Below are 17,500 nucleotides of genomic sequence, written 5' to 3'. Positions count from 1 at the left end.
CAATAAAAGAACATGATAACACAAGAACTACTCTGATGTGTGACATAAACGCATGTTAATTCACCCGATTCTAATGTGTGGAGAAATGGTGTAAACATTAATAAACGCATGTTAATTCACCCTATGTGTGGAAGATTGCTGTAAACATTAATAAGCACACGTTAATTCACCCTATGTGTGGAATAATGGTGTAAACATTAATAAGTGCGTCTCTAGCTGTGAAACAAACGTCTGTTCCCTCATTTATGGATTTATTTTCTGTAAACATTGAAATATTATTCCATAAATATTCCATAAACTCCTTTGCCACATCAGCACTGTTGACTTACTTTATCAACACCTCACATAACACACACACACACACACACACACACACACACAGGGTCACACTTGCAAACACTTGTCTTACACACCCAGCTATAGATACACACACAAACACGTACACGTGTAGTGGCTGCTGCCAGAGCTTTGAGAAAATCAAATATCAAATATTGCTAAACAAAGACAGTACTGTGTGTCTTGCACAGGAATGTGTGTGTATGTGTGTGTGTGTGTGTGTGTGTGTGTGTGTGTGTGTGTGTGTGTGTATGTGTGTGAGAGAGAGAGAGATTGTTGGCTTTCCCTCCGCATTCTTCTCTCGAATGCTGATAAGAGTCTTACACACACACACACACACACACACACACACACACACACACACGTCACTCAAGCTTGAGGAATGACTGTGATGTCACATCAAAAGCCACAGATCCGTCAGTGGTCCAGCACTCCGAGGACAAACCTGCATTCCGCATGCTGGCTAGTGGAGCACTCATTCACACACACTCTACTTCCACACTAACCTCAGTCTTTCACACACACACACACACACACACACACACACACACACACACACACACACACACACACGCGCACACACACACACACACACACACACACACACACACACACACACACACACACACACACACACACACACACACACACACACACACTCTACTTCCACACTAACCTCTCAGTCATTCACACACACTTTACTCTGTTACGTCCACACACACACTCTCAAACCACACACACTCTACTTCCACACTAACTTCAGTCATTCACACACACTCTACTACGTCCACACTAACCTCAGTCATTCACACACTCTACTACGTTCACACACACGCTCTCAAACCATACACACTACTTCCACATTAAACTCTCAAGTCATTCACACACACACTCCACTCTCTTACATCCACACTAAGTCATTCACACACACTTCTGTTATTTCCACACTTACCTCACAGTCATTCACACATACTGTTGTCACTTCCACACAGACACCACTGGATCCTGTGCAGCAATTCTCTCTCGCTGGGTGGTTGAAAGCACTGAAAAATGATTTGTTGTACAGTAATGTTCATGGCAAATCAGAGTCTGATTACCATTGATGGGGTGACCTATAAAGTGTATAACCTTAAAGCCTAAAAATCTGTTTATTCTTACCCCTATATTCTTCAGAGAAGATATTGAATATAAGAGGGCTATCGATGCTGCCGCATTTTTCACCTTCCTGTGGCATATCGGTGAAGTTAAACACCTGGTTTCTTTCAACAAGTACAGTTAAGTACACTCACTGTATCCTATGAATACACCTGCAGAAAGGGTTGGGACGCACTAGCTCTTATGAACACACCTGCAGAAAGGGTTGGGACGTACTAGCTCTTATGAATACACCTGTAGAAAGGGTTGGGGCGTACAGTACTAGCTCTTATGAACACACCTGCAGAAAGGGTTGGGACGTACTAGCTCTTATGAATACACCTGTAGAAAGGGTTGGGGCGTACAGTACTAGCTCTTATGATCACACCTGCAGAAAGGGTTGGGACGCGCTAGCTCTTATGATCACACCTGCAGAAAGGGTTGGGGCGTACAGTACTAGCTCTTATGAACACACCTGCAGAAAGGGTTGGGACGCACTAGCTCTTATGAACACACCTGCAGAAAGGGTTGGGACGCACTAGCTCTTATGAACACACCTGCAGAAAGGGTTGAGAGTCGGGACGTACTAGCTCTTATGAACACACCTGCAGAAAGGGTTGGGACGTACTAGCTCTTATGAACACACCTGCAGAAAGGGTTGGGACGTACTAGCTCTTATGAACACACCTGCAGAAAGGGTTGGGACGTACTAGCTCTTATGAACACACCTGCAGAAAGGGTTGGGACGCGCTAGCTCTTATGAACACACTTGTAGAAAGGGTTGGGGCGTACTAGCTCTTATGAACACACCTGTAGAAAGGGTTAGGAAGTACTAGCTCTTATGAACACACCTGCAGAAAGGGTTGGGACGCGCTAGCTCTTATGAACACACCTGTAGAAAGGGTTGGCAGTCGGGACGTACTAGCTCTTATGAACACACCTGCAGAAAGGGTTGGGACGCGCTAGCTCTTATGAACACACCTGCAGAAAGGGTTGGGACGTACTAGCTCTTATGAACACACCTGTAGAAAGGGTTGGGACGCCCCCAGCCGTGGCGCAACTGGCTGGGGCACCTGCACCGCACGCCGGCGACCCGGGTTCGATTCCCGCCCCGTGGTCCTTTCCGGATCCCACCCCGACTCTCTCACCCATTCGCTTCCTGTCTCTCTCTACTTTCCTGTCAACATTAAAGGCACAAAAGCCCAAAAAATATACTTTAAAAAAGAAAGAAAGGGTTGGGACGTACTAGCTCTTATGAACACACCTGTAGAAAGGGTTGGGGGTCGGGACGTACTAGCTCTTATGAACACACCTGTAGAAAGGGTTGGGACGTACTAGCTCTTATGAACACACCTGCAGAAAGGGTCGGGACGTACTAGCTCTTATGAACACACCTGTAGAAAGGGTTGGGACGTACAGTACTAACTCTTATGAACACACCTGCAGAAAGGGTTAGGACGTACTAGCTCTTATGAACACACCTGTAGAAAGGGTTGGGACGTACAGTACTAACTCTTATGAACACACCTGTAGAAAGAACACACCTGCAGAAAGGGTTAGGACGTACTAGCTCTTATGAACACACCTGCAGAAAGGGTTGGGACGTACTAGCTCTTATGAACACACCTGCAGAAAGGGTTGGGACGTACTAGCTCTTTTGAACACACCTGCAGAAAGGGTTGGGACGTACTAGCTCTTATGAACACACCTGTAGAAAGGGTTGGGACGGCCCCGGCCGTGGCGCAACTGGCTGGGGCACCTGCACCGCACGCCGGCGACCCGGGTTCGATTCCCGCCCCGTGGTCCTTTCCGGATCCCACCCCGACTCTCTCACCCATTCGCTTCCTGTCTCTCTCTACTTTCCTGTCAACATTAAAGGCACAAAAGCCCAAAAAATATACTTAAAAAAAAAAAGAAAGGGTTGGGACATACTAGCTCTTATGAACACACCTGTAGAAAGGGTTGGGGCGTACTAGCTCTTATGAACACACCTGTAGAAAGGGTTGGGACGCGCTAGCTCTTATGAACACACCTGTAGAAAGGGTTGGGACGCGCTAACTCTTATGATCACACCTGCAGAAAGGGTTGGGACACGCTAGCTCTTATGAACACACCTGCAGAAAGGGTTGGGAGGTTGCATGTCAGGGCTCCAGCATGCGTATTACAGGTTAATCACTACAGCAACATTCTCTACCTGTCACACCTGGGAATCTTCATCTGATACGCCGCTGGGTAGAAAAACACCTGCCGGCATTCCATTCCACAGGCAGGTGAGCACACCTGAACACACCGATGATGCGGCGCACTGACTCGGACCCAGAGAACACACCTGTGTACTCCTGAGACCAGAATGAACCAGAATAAAGCAGACTGGACCAGAATAAAGCAGACTGAACCAGAGAGAAATGTCAGACTGAATCAGAATGGCTACAGCAGGACCAGATCAGAGGAGAGGCTTGGACCCCATTAACACACCTGCCCTAATACAGGCCTGAACACACACTCACAAACACACACACACACACACACTAAACCCCAACCAACCCCAATATGTCAGTCTATATGCTACATCCACGTCCTTTACAGAAAGAGCATTTCATATCCCCATGAAAAGAACACCTCAGTGCACAGTAGCATACCAGTTTAACATAATTTATTTACATTTATTTAGTTTTATCTTAATACATGTTCAGAGCATCCCATGAGGCCTGATGAGCATGCAAACCTTATGTGTATCCCCATGGGTATCCCCAGCCTTAATATCCCCATGGGGATCCCCAGGCTAAATATCCCCTTGTTCAGCATGTTAAAGGGATATTCCGCCATTTTTGGAAATACGCTCATTTTCCACCTCACCTCGAGCAAAACAATCGATATTTACCTTGTTCCCGTTCATCCAGCCATTCTGTGAGTCTGGCGATACAACTTTTAGCTTCAGCCTAGCATAGATCATTGAATTGGATTAGACCATTAGCTCCTCGCCTGCTAGCTTCATGTTTAAAAGTGACTAAGATTTCTGGTAATTTTCCCATTTAAAACATGTCTCCTCTCAAGTTAGAAAATGCAATAAGACCAACTGAAAATGAAACCTGGCGTTTTTCTAGGCTGATTTGACATGGAACTACACTCTCATCTGGCGTAATAATCAAGGCAACTTGCACACTACTGGCACTACTACTGCTTGTTGTCTATGGGGACTATTTTCAGATGCTGCGTACGATATCACTGCGCCTATGGTACGTTTGCAAGTTGCCTCGATTATTACGCCAGATGAGAGTGTAGTTCCATGTCAAATCAGCCTAGAAAAACGCCAGGTTTCATTTTCAGTTGGTCTTATTGCACTTTCTAACTTGAGAGGAGACACGTTTTAAATGGGAAAATTACCAGAAATCTTAGTCACATTTAAACATGAAGCTAGCAGGCGAGGAGCTAATGGTCTAATCCGATTCAATGATCTATGCTAGGCTGAAGCTAAAAGTTGTATCGCCAGACTCACAGAATGGCTGGATGAACGAGAACAAGGTAAATATCGATTGTTTTGCTCGAGGGGAGGTGGAAAATGAGCGTATTTCCAAAAATGGCGGAATATCCCTTTAAAGTTCAGCAGTTCGGCTACAGACTCCTGCTCTGGGTATTAACATGGTGGACATTAATATCCCATCAGCACCATTACAGTTACCCATGAAGAACTCTAGTCCATGAAGAACTGAAGAGCTCTAGTCCATGAAGAACTCTAGTCCATGAAGAACTCTAGTCCATGAAGAACTCTAGTCCATGGAGAACTCTAGTCCATGGAGAACTCTAGTCCATGAAGAACTGAAGAGCTCTGGTCCATGAAGAGCTCTAGTCCATGAAGAACTCTAGTCCATGAGGAGCTGAAGAACTCTAGTCCACGAAGAACTCTGTCCATGAAGAACTCTAGTCCATGGAGAACTCTTAGTCCACTGCAGGGTGGCCCATATGTACAGCAGACTGTTGCCCCTCTCTTCTGGTCGTGGAGATCAGAGTGTGTGTCCAAGTTGGAGATAGTTCACATGAACTAATGCTAGTACTAGTCCAGGTTCTTTGGTCCAGTCTCAGTATGACCACATACCACATAAACTCATCTTAGTCCTGTGTCACGGTGCCCCGGACCATATACCATAAACGTACACATACACACACACACACACACACACACATACTCTAGTCCCAAAGTAGCCCCGGCTACTCACAAACTCACACACACACACTCACACACACACACACACACACACACACACACACACACACACACACACACACACACACACACACACACACACACACACACACACACACACACACACACACACACACACACACACACACACACTCACTCACACACACACTAGTCTCTAAGTAGGCCCAGTTTCCTGAGAGCCTCCCTGCGGTCCTCTTCATTACTGAGGGGGCTGATCTGAACACTAATGCCATGGGAGCGGGGTGCAGAGCTGTTCTCACCGCTGGGGTGTGTGTGTGTGTGTGTGTGTGTGTGTGCAGGGGGGGGGCTGGGCGGGAGGTGGTCTGGTACGTCCAGATCCTCCTGCTCGTCCTCGGTGCCCCCCACCGGCGCCTCCGCTACCCGCTGACCACCCTCCTCACAGCCAGGGGGCGCCGGACGAGGAGCCAGCCGCACTTCCACCGTCTTCCTCTGGGGGGCAGGAGAGATCTTAGGGCTGGGCGTGTGTGGTGTTGGACACCTCTGGGGGGCAGGAGAGAGCTTGGGGCTGGGTGTGTCTGCGGCAGGAGGCCTCTGGGAGGGCTGAGCGGTCACCTCTGGTGTGGGCGGTACCGAGGCGTTGGGTCCGGGCGACGCCAGCGGACCGGAGTGTTGCGGCGCCCACGACCTGCGTGACCTCGGCGAGAGGCAGGGCCCGGCGGCGGCGGCGGCGGAGCTGGAGTTGGACTCGTCCCCCTTGAGCAGGCCCAGTTTCCGCAGCGCCTCCATGCGCACCCTCTGCGGGTCCATCAGAACGCGGTCGGGCGAGATGAGCGGGGCGGGGCTCGCCGGGTCGGCGGCCGCCGAGCGGTGCGGCTTCAGGATGATGTTGGCGGGAAGCTTCTTGGGCTTGGGCGCGACGGCCGGGGGCGGGCTCTTGGCGTCGCAGTACTCCTGCGGGGGCCCGGGGAGGAGGAGAAGACCCTCGGCGGGGGGGGAGGGCGGCCGGCGGATCTGGACCACGGGGACGACGGAACCCGGAGTCTTCTTCACGGACGCCTTCTTCCGCAGCTTCTCCAGTTCGCTGTAGGACAGCGGGCCCCTCTGGGAGGCGGAGCCAAGGCTGGTCACGCCCCCTGCATCACGGGAGGCGGGGTCTATACTTTCCACGCCCCCTGCCCCGCCCACCGCTCTGTTCTCTGTTCCGCTCTCGTTTGAAGGATTCTGGGAAGAGGGGACTGCGCTCGTTTGATCAGGACCTGGAACATCAATTGTTGGAATAACGGGAGCCGGAATGTCTGGAGTGAGAATTACTGGGATGGGGACATCAGGAGGATCTGGATTGCTGGGTGCTGGAATCACTGGCGGTGGAGCGACTGTGTCGGGGAGCGTAGCATCAGAGGTGGCCTGGGCAGGGACGTCGGGAGAGGACACAACTGGAGGAGGAATGTCGGATTCTGAGAAACCAGCGTCAGGAGCCTCCTGGGTCAGAACATCTGGAGGTGGAATCACGGGAGCTGGAATATCAGATGCAAGAAAAGCGGCATTTGGGATGTCCTCTGCCGGAACAGCTGGAGCTGGGATGTCCGAGGACACGGGCATGTCAGAGTCACTCTCATCTGCTGGTTCATCCATGAAGGCCATAGGGGGCGGAATAAACTCCTCGCCCCCTTCAGGAGGGGCAAGGCCAACGACCTGGGGGGCTTTGGGGGCATCCTCCACAGGTGTGGCACTGGGGGCATCCTCACTGATGCCCACTGCACTGGCAGGGGTAGGGGCAGGGGCAGGGGCAGGGGCAGGGGCAGGGGCAGGGGTAGGGGCAGGGGCAGGGGCAGGGGCAGGGGCAGGGGCAGGGGAAGGGGTAGTTGTGACGGAGGTGTCCGTGGGCACCTCTACAGGCATCTGGTTAGTAGCTGGGCCGCCCGCTGGATTAGCGGAGATCAGCTGCACGGGATCGCTCACAGCCGTGCCAGCTGCTGCGTCTGTGGGGCGCTTATCACCCATCAGCTCAGGTGAGTCCGCTGCTTTATCCGCGGGCATCTCGAGGGCATCAGTAATCGGGTTAGTAGAGGGCACCTCCAGGCCACCGGGCATGACTTCACTGGCATCCATTTCAAGTGGGTCAGCAGCAGAAGAGTGGGCACTCGTCGAGACGGCAGCTGGCACAGTAATGAGTGTATCCATGGTGATACCCTCGGGGGCGGCACTGCCAGCTGTGTTGGGGGCATGTTTAGCGGCAGCCGTGCCAGTAGTGGGGGGCGTTGGCGTGGGTGTTGGCGTGGGTATTGGCGTGGGTATTGGCTTGAGGTCCGCAGATGAGGACGACGATGTTCTTGAGCGGAGGAGGCTAGGGCCGTTGGCCAGGAGCAAAGGAGTGGGCACCATGTAGCTCATCGATGGCTTGTGGTTTTTACCCATCACCTGGTTGGGATCGTCGTGGTACCTGGACACATCTGGAAGACAACAAAACATTTGGTGATTCTTACTGTAACTTAAGAGTCCAAGGATTCTCAGCCCCTTCAGATTTGCCGAAAAAGAACCAAATAGTACTCTACAGAACCGCCTAAGGCTGGGATTATACTTGCTGTTAGACCAAGCGTAAGCGTATGCGCCTGTGTGCGACCTGCTGTGTCCTGTGTACAGACTCGCTGCAGCATTACGCACCCAACTGGAGGTCTTCACTAGGGGGAGACTATAGTAATTCAGCTGTGGAAGTTGGCCATGTGCCATTGTTTACTCTCATGATTGCCCCTGTCGTTGATGTCGATCATGCATCTTGTGGTCACTTTTTTGGCAATGATCGCCCCCTACTTTCTTGTCAGTATTGCATCTCGCGGACGCGTCATCTTCGCTTGCGACGACGTGCACGACCGACGCACCAAATGACCGCAAAATACGCGAGGCAGCCATGACACGAACACGTACGCGTTGTCTGCAGCAAGTGTAACTCTAAGACCCAGGCAACACAAACCGACTGATCTTACCTCAGGGGTTTTGAGCTACACAAATCAAATGTTTCAATGCCACCTTCTATTTGCCATTACAAGTTAGTTGATCTCAAGGAGTGCTTCCTAAGCTGTGGTCTCTGTGTGTGACTAAACTCATCTTCCATGTCACCTTTCTTCATGTTCACACATGCAGAGGAGTGAACATGTGTTAGGGTGTCCATGCATACTTTGTTAAAGCAATACAATGTAGATCTTTTACCATAAAATAACAGCTTCAAACTGTTTTTGATGCCACACTGACTTATGATGTGAGGGGAGACGCTGACATTGCCTAGAACACCTAGAACTGACACCTAGAACGCCTGGTATTGCACTACACAGCATTGCTGTCACAGGTAAGAGCATGACTCATTTTGACCATTTTAGATGATTGGGCACCCCTTTTAGTCCTGAATGATGAACAATGACAAAAATGGAATTCCTACATTGTCCAACTTTAATTCTACAGAACCTGTAGCAAAACAACACCTTAGCAACCTGTAGCAAAACAACACCTTAGCAACCTGTAGCAAAACAACACCTTAGCATGTGGTAGATAGCAGGTGAACTCACCTTCCAGTCGAGTGTGTGTAGGGAGACAGATGGTGACCTTGTCGGTATATGTGGGAGTCGGCGTGTGTGGATCAAGCTCGTCATTGGACAGGCCGCTGTCCTCCTCCAACTCCAGGGACTCGATGGTCTCCTCCAGAAACATCAGACTTGCCCTCACGTCAGGCGCAAAATACTTCAGACTGTCATCACTCTGCAGAGAGAGAAAGGGGGAGAGAGAGAGAGAGGAGGGAATGAGAGAACGAAGGACACACGTACAATAAAAGGAGAGACAAACAGAGGGAGCTCAGTCTTTGCAGCAAGGTGTTGGTTTGTTTACCAGTGAAGCTAGAGACGGTATTTGTGTCGGACGCTGCAGATTAAGGCTAATTCACTTTGGGCTTGGACACTACAAACCCAAAGGCCGACACCCCACAGGGTAACACGATGGCTTAAGCAATGAGCCAATGTCCTGGTGATATCTCACTCCAATGTCCTGGTGATACCTCACTCCAAGCATTCAGTGACAGGGGACTAAAGTGATTGAGGAGTGTACAGTACATTTGGGTTGTTGGGTAGAGAAGTGCATTAGGGTGGTGAATGAGGAGAGTACATTTGGGTTGTTGGGTAGAGAAGTGCATTGGGGTGGTGAATGAGGAGAGTACATTTGGGTTGTTGGGTAGAGAAGTGCATTGGGGTGGTGAATGAGGAGAGTACATTTGGGTTGTTGGGTAGAGAAGTGCATTGGGGTGGTGAATGAGGAGGGTACATTTGGGTTGTTGGGTAGAAATGGGTGCTAGGGTATTCAATGAGGAGGGTACATTTGGGTTGTTGGGTAGAGAAGTGCATTGGGGTGGTGAATGAGGAGGGTACATTTGGGTTGTTGGGTAGAAAAAGGGTGTTAGAGTATTGAATGAGGAGGGTACATTTGGGTTGTTGGGTAGAAATGGGTGCTAGAGTATTGAATGAGGAGGGTACATTTGGGTTGTTGGGTAGAGAAGTGCATTGGGGTGGTGAATGAGGAGGGTACATTTGGGTTGTTGGGTAGAAATGGGTGCTAGAGTACTGAATGAGGAGGGTACATTTGGGTTGTTGGGTAGAAAAAGGGTGTTAGAGCATTGAATGAGGAGGGTACACTTGGGTTGTTGAGTAGAGAAGGGGAGGGGACATTTGCCATCCCCATTGGTGGTAGTAAGTGAGGTTTCCCCTGCACTGTAAACGAGTTTTGGGTGTCATTGTAAAAGATCTATAGAAATGCATGTTGTATAATCAGAGGTGTGGTTTGCATGATCACGTTACAGGGCAACAACTCACTGAAAAAGCAAACAGCTGTCAGAGTCAGCGTGACATTTCCTTGCTCTAAGCTAAACCAGTGAAAGTGTGAGAAAGTTGCTGTGCCAGCGGTTGGCATGATCAGGTGCTGGGCTGGTTGTTCACAGCGGGAGACGAGGATGGGATGCTGAGTGAAGAAGGGTGTGATGCTGCAGTGGAGGAGGGTGTGGTTGGTAAGTGGGTCAAAGGTACAGGGAGGGTGTTAACGTTGGACACAAAGCTTTGAGTCGTTAAGCAACTCTTTTAATGCGTCACTTAGGTGATAGTGAGCGCTTTGTTAGTTTGATCTGACACACACCCCTATGGAAAAAGTCTCCCTCTCCCTCTATTTCTCCCCAACCTCTCTCCTTCCCTCTCTCCATCCTTTCTCTTTCTCTCTCTCTCTCTCTCTCTCTCTCTCTCTCTCTCTCTCTCTCTCTCTCTCTCTCTCTCTCTCTCTCTCTCTCTCTCTCTCTCTCTCTCTCTCTCTCTCTCTCTCTCTCTCTCTCTCTCCGTCCACTCACATGATTAGAGTCCATGCTGATCACACTATCACAACTCCCAGCGCTGTCCTTTGAGATGGCCGTTTCCATGGCAACACCACCTGGCCAGGTGTCACTCTTAGACATGGCCCGGAATGGGAACCGTGATTGGTGGAATCCTGCAGACGACTTATCAAGAGGCAGGGCCCACAGCAGAGGGGCCAATCAGGAGGCGGGGCCCACAGCAGAAGGCCAATCAGATTACAAGACCTGGAGAGAAAGCACATGTGTGATTCAGAGGTTTGAAATGGAAGTGTAGCTTCAGGCGAGATGTGTTCAAACAGCAGATCTGAGACTGGAGCTCAAGTGAGGGAGTGAAAGTGATGAAAGACTCAACTCCTGCTTCCTTAAAAAGACACTACTTGCAACAGCAACTCAAACTTTAACAGAGTAACAGCAAAGTCACAGACTTACAGTATTCCTATATCGTCGGCTGAGATGTTCAGACAGAGCACCAAATTTGATGTATATTGTCACGCTGAAAGCCTCTGAATAAATGAATTTGCATGTGTACATCTACACACATACAATGCCCCCCCCCCCACCCGACCCCCCCCTTACACACACACACACACACACACACACACACACACACACACACACACACACAGCATGAGTTGCAAGAGTAGAGGATAGAGACTAATTAATAGGCGTGATTTGTTTTTACGGAGCAAATGTGCAAGACTGAGCGGCGGTCATATGTTGCACTGCTATGCATCTACTTTGTGTTAGAAAAAAAGTACAGAAACACTTCTATATGAGTTTTTTTAATGTCATATTTTGAGAACCACATGTTTGATGATGTTGATGTTATATGTGATGTTAATGTTCTGTAACGTAACAAGCTCTTTTTGACTTTAATATCATATAAAGATTTCATCTCACAATGTTGTATTACCATTACTGACACATTATTGGTTTCAAATGCTGGTTCATTAATTGCTCATCACAACTGTAGTGGGAGTGTAACTCTGCTACTGTGTGATCTTCTTCTGTTGTCTCTGTGTCAGGACAACAGGACTCTGAGTCTTAAGAGCACTGGAGATCAGAAACTCGGCCTCTCTCTCACACACACACACACACACACACACACACACACACACACACACACACACACACACACCCCACCCCCGCCCTCACCTCCAGAGCTAAATCTTCTGCTGGCTCACCTGCCCTGTCCTGCCCTGTGTTCACGGGGACAGCCAGCTCAGGATTAAACCATAGGGCACCCAGCCAGCTTCCACTTAATCCACACACACACACACACACACACACACACACACACACACACACACACACACACACAGAGAGAGAGACACATACATACACACACACACACACACACACACACACACACACACACACACACAAAGACACATACATACACACACACAGACACAGGCACACATGCTAACGAAACATACACACTAGCTATCAGGCACACTTACACACACTCATACATACACACACACACACACATACACTCACTAGCTAACAAAATTTACTAACACCATCACACACAACAGGTACACTCACTCACACATGCAAACTTGATGATGGCATACTCTCACAACACACACACACACACACACACACACGTCACCAAAGGCACACTGCCATACAGGTATACTCCCTAACACTGACATAAACACACACATCAACAAACACACTTTTCCATACAGGTAGAGCACCGGTACAAACACACATACACACATCACAAAAGGAACACTCCCTTACAGGTACAACCATGAACAGGCCAACCCATGTTCTACTGGGAAGTAAACAGCCCATGTTGTACTGGAGAGTAAACATAAACAACCCATGTTCTACTAGAGAGTAAACAAGCCATGTTCCACTAGAGAGTAAACAACCCATGTTCTATTGGGAAATAAACAACCCATGTTCCACTGGAGTGTAAACAACCCATGTTTCACTGGAGAGTAAACAACCCATGTTCTACTGGAGAGTAAATATAAACAACCCATGTTCCACTGGAGAGTAAAGAACCCATGTTCTATTGGAGAATAAATAACCTATGTTCCACTGGAGAGTAAAGAACCCATGTTTACTGGAGAGTAAACAACCCATGTTCTACTGGAGAGTAAAGAACCCATGTTCTACTGGAGAGTAAATAACCCATGTTCTATTGGAGAGTAAATAACCCATGTTCTACTGGAGTATAAACATAAACAACCCATGTTCTATTGGAGAGTAAATAACCCATGTTCTACTGGAGAGTAAACAACCCATGTTCTATTGGAGAGTAAATAACCCATGTTCTACTGACTGTCGCAGCCTGACACGAAGTGTTCAGTGCCGTGCTGCCCGATAACTCTACAGCATGTCGTGTGATAACTCTACAGCGTATATAGTCATTGGTGCCGCTCATGGCGTGGAGCTGGTGATGTTTGCTTGTTTACTCTCCTGCCATCCACACAGTCGACTGCACCATCTCTGACACACTAGCAACCATCCACACAGTCTACTGCACCATCTCTGACACACTAGCTACCATCCACACAGTCGACTTCACCATCTCAATATTTAGTATAAGCATTTTTTTTCTCTTCCAAAAAATAAAACTTGTCATTCTTTTGACATAATGTTCAAAAGAAAATAGCTTCATATTCGTTTTTAGATAACACATTGTAGGCTACACATGAATCATGCATGTGATCCTCCCTGTGTAACATTTTGCTAACCTATGCCAAAACACATTCATAAATGTGAATTGTGGATAGGCAGGATTTGAGGTGGGCCAGGTGTGGGGGTCCGTGCTCAGTCTCTCTCACTCTCTCCCTGTGTAACATTTTGCTAACCTATGCCAAAACACATTCATAAATGTGAATTGTGGATAGGTAGGATTTGAGGTGGGCCAGGTGTGGGGGTCCGTGCTCAGTCTCTCTCACAGCCAAGAGCTGAAGCGTTTTAAGCCTTTATATGAACATTTTCTATTGTCGGGGTACATACTACATTGTGAAATTGACATAATAATCTCGTAACTGTCTTATCGGCTGAGTAATTAACGTTTTCCGAAGTCAATGCTAAAGTGTTAAAGGCGCATGCGTCCAGCGAGAGTAAAGCGTCGCCATAGGTCAGACTCGGTCAGACTACGTGCCTACGTACGACACCTGAGCCTGCGCAGGAGACAAGAAGACCTAAAAAAACCCGTTGAGATTTGCTTCCTCGGTCTCTGCTGCCGTCTACGTGATAGCTCTGTCCATATCTTTTACTGTCTATGGAAAAAGGTTGAAGACCCCTGCACTAGTCCACTTCCTCTTCACCCACTTCCTGTCTGGATCCTCTCCACCTCCACCCAACAGCCACCATGCGTCCGTCTGAGTCTGTCCAGGTCAGTGGGTAACACACACACACACCTCCTGAGTCTGCCTCCAGGTCACTGGGTAACACACACACCTCCTGAGTCTGCCTCCAGGTCACTGGGCAACACACACACACACACCTCCTGAGTCTGCCTCCAGGTCACTGGGTAACACACACACACCTCCTGAGTCTGCCTCCAGGTCACTGGGTAACACACACACACCTCCTGAGTCTGCCTCCAGGTCACTGGGTAACACACACACACACACCTCCTGAGTCTGCCTCCAGGTCACTGGGTAACACACACCTCCTGAGTCTGCCTCCAGGTCACTGGGTAACACACACACACACCTCCTGAGTCTGCCTCCAGGTCACTGGGTAACACACACACACACCTCCTGAGTCTGCCTCCAGGTCACTGGGTAACACACACACACCTCCTGAGTCTGCCTCCAGGTCACTGGGTAACACACACACACCTCCTGAGTCTGCCTCCAGGTCACTGGGTAACACACACACACCTCCTGAGTCTGCCTCCAGGTCACTGGGTAACACACACACACCTCCTGAGTCTGCCTCCAGGTCACTGGGTAACACACACACACCTCCTGAGTCTGCCTCCAGGTCACTGGGTAACACACACACACACACACCTCCTGAGTCTCTGCCTCCAGGTCACTGGGTAACACACACACACCTCCTGAGTCTCTGCCTCCAGGTCACTGGGTAACACACACACACACCTCCTGAGTCTGCCTCCAGGTCACTGGGTAACACACACACACACCTCCTGAGTCTGCCTCCAGGTCACTGGGTAACACACACACACACCTCCTGAGTCTCTGCCTCCAGGTCACTGGGCAACACACACACACCTCCTGAGTCTGCCTCCAGGTCACTGGGTAACACACACACACATCCTGAGTCTGCCTCCAGGTCACTGGGTAACACACACACACACCTCCTGAGTCTCTGCCTCCAGGTCACTGGGTAACACACACACACCTCCTGAGTCTGCCTCCAGGTCACTGGGTAACACACACACACCTCCTGAGTCTGCCTCCAGGCCACTGGGTAACACACACACACACCTCCTGAGTCTCTGCCTCCAGGTCACTGGGTAACCCACATACATACTACACAGCCACACACCCCAAACCTGCTCTGGCTTCAATCTGGCTTCCATCTGGCCCTGATGTGGCTCCAATCTGGCCCTGATGTGGCTCCAATCTGGCCCTGATGTGGCTTCAATCTGGCCCTAATTCAATCTGGCCCTGATGTGGCCCTAATATGGCTCCAATCTGGCTCTGAACTAGATATGATGTGGCCCTGATGCATGGTGACTAATGGCTATCTGACTGCAAGGCAAAGCAAATGAAGACTGTTCATCTCAAGCTCAAAGACGCACACCATTCCCACAACGCACGCACACAATGCATGCACACAAAGACACACAAAGACACACACACACACACACACACACACACACACACACACACACACACACACACACACACACACACACACACACACACACACACACACACACACACACACACACACACACACACACACACACACAAACATCACACACACCCATATACGACCACAAAGCCCCACCATCACTGGTGTCAGTGGAAAGTTCTGCTGATGACTGAAACTGCAATCTAACAAAGCGGATCGCAGCAGCACACCCCCCAAGCTTAATAGCTGTGTTTCAAACGTCATCACAGAACTTTATTGGTCAGCTACACACACACCTGAGACTGCTGGTGGTTGTAATGAGCTCCACCCATTCAGCGTGCAGTGCATCGGGTGCCGAGATTAAGAGTGCTGTTGCTGTTGATGTTATTGTTCCCGTTGTTGTGTTGCTGCTGTCAGTAGTGAACAATGCTAATTACTGCATTGTCTCAAGGTGACACCCCAAACATTACTCATCCTGTCCATCACCAAGGCGTTCCTCTCTCACAAATAACCGTCACGCTGTTCCTCCATCACCCTGTTGCTCCATCACCACCATCACCATGACTCTATGATCAGGGATGACTCCATACCTTACACACTCAGGGATGACTATGATCAGGGATGATTCTATGATAAGGGATGATTCTATGATCAGGGATGATTCTATGATAAGGGATGATTCTATGATCAGGGATCTTGGATGATTATATGATCAGGAATGATTCTATGATCAGGGATCAGGGATGATTCTATTATCAGGTATGATTCTATGATCATGGATGACTATCAGGGATGACTCTATGCTTTACACGTTACTGAAGCGTTCCATTCGCAGATTTCTCAAATGTGCGCGCCACTATCACGTCTGGTGTAGCGTCTTCCATTGATTACAGCTCAAGCTAATTGCTGCAGCAGACGTAACACGAGTGGAACGCTTCAGTTACATGTCTGGTGTACTGTAGCTTCCCCGTTCCACTTGCGATAACCATTAACTCAGCTGAGCCATGAGCTCCATCTGTAACCATTACATCATTCTACAGCCGTCGGCTCTCAAAGCTGTCTGGGACCTGGCCCGGATACGGCCCACATGCGGCCCGGAGTCGCATTCCTGCACGTGGAACCTGCTGGGCGAGTGTGGAGAGTCCTCGCCAGGAACACCGTGGATCTGCTGTGGAATGCCGCTTTTCCGGTTACATGCCACTCCAATGTTCCCTCTGCCTCCCTGATCCCCTCCACCCTCCCAGCTCACCTCCACCCTCCCAGCTCAGTGCAATTTACGCTACTTCAAGTTAATTCAACTCAACTCAATTCCAGCTAATTCAACTCAACTCAACTGAACTGAACTCAATTCAAGTCAATTCAACTCAATTCAATTCACGTTATCTCAACTCAACTCAATTCCAGTTAATTAAACTCAATTCAATTCACATTAACTCAACTCAACTCAATTCCAGTTAATTAAACTCAATTCAATTCACGTTAACTCAACTCAACTCAATTCCAGTTAATTAAACTCAATTTAACTGAACTCGGTTCAAGCTCATTCAGGTGAGTCTCTGAGTCAGCATTGCTGTTTGGATATTGTCATGGTAATACATTAAAAAAATCTCTCTCAAAAACTCTAGTATGTTATGTAATGTAATGCAATTGTACTGTTAAAAATCTCTCATACC

General features: G+C 49.0%; 1 protein-coding gene across 1 annotated transcript in view; it reads right to left on the bottom strand.

Annotated features, from left to right (window-relative positions):
- Positions 1–5,020: 5,020 nt before the first annotated feature.
- The window catches only part of LOC134087986 (mucin-1-like), a 16,620-nt gene continuing 4,140 nt past the window's right edge, over positions 5,021–17,500 (bottom strand). Inside the window, exons 2-4 of the mRNA XM_062541868.1 lie at positions 11,022–11,249; positions 9,211–9,400; positions 5,021–8,103 (exon numbers count right to left, since the gene is read on the bottom strand). Coding sequence (XP_062397852.1) covers positions 5,840–8,103; positions 9,211–9,400; positions 11,022–11,126 — 2,559 coding nt within the window. The 5' untranslated portion in view covers positions 11,127–11,249 and the 3' untranslated portion in view covers positions 5,021–5,839. The remainder of the gene's footprint in view (positions 8,104–9,210; positions 9,401–11,021; positions 11,250–17,500) is intronic.

This window comes from Sardina pilchardus, chromosome 7 (assembly GCF_963854185.1).
Source record: "Sardina pilchardus chromosome 7, fSarPil1.1, whole genome shotgun sequence".
NCBI lineage: Eukaryota > Metazoa > Chordata > Actinopteri > Clupeiformes > Clupeidae > Sardina > Sardina pilchardus.
Note: the sequence above shows the minus strand (reverse complement) of the source record. Positions and strands in the feature narration are given on the sequence as shown.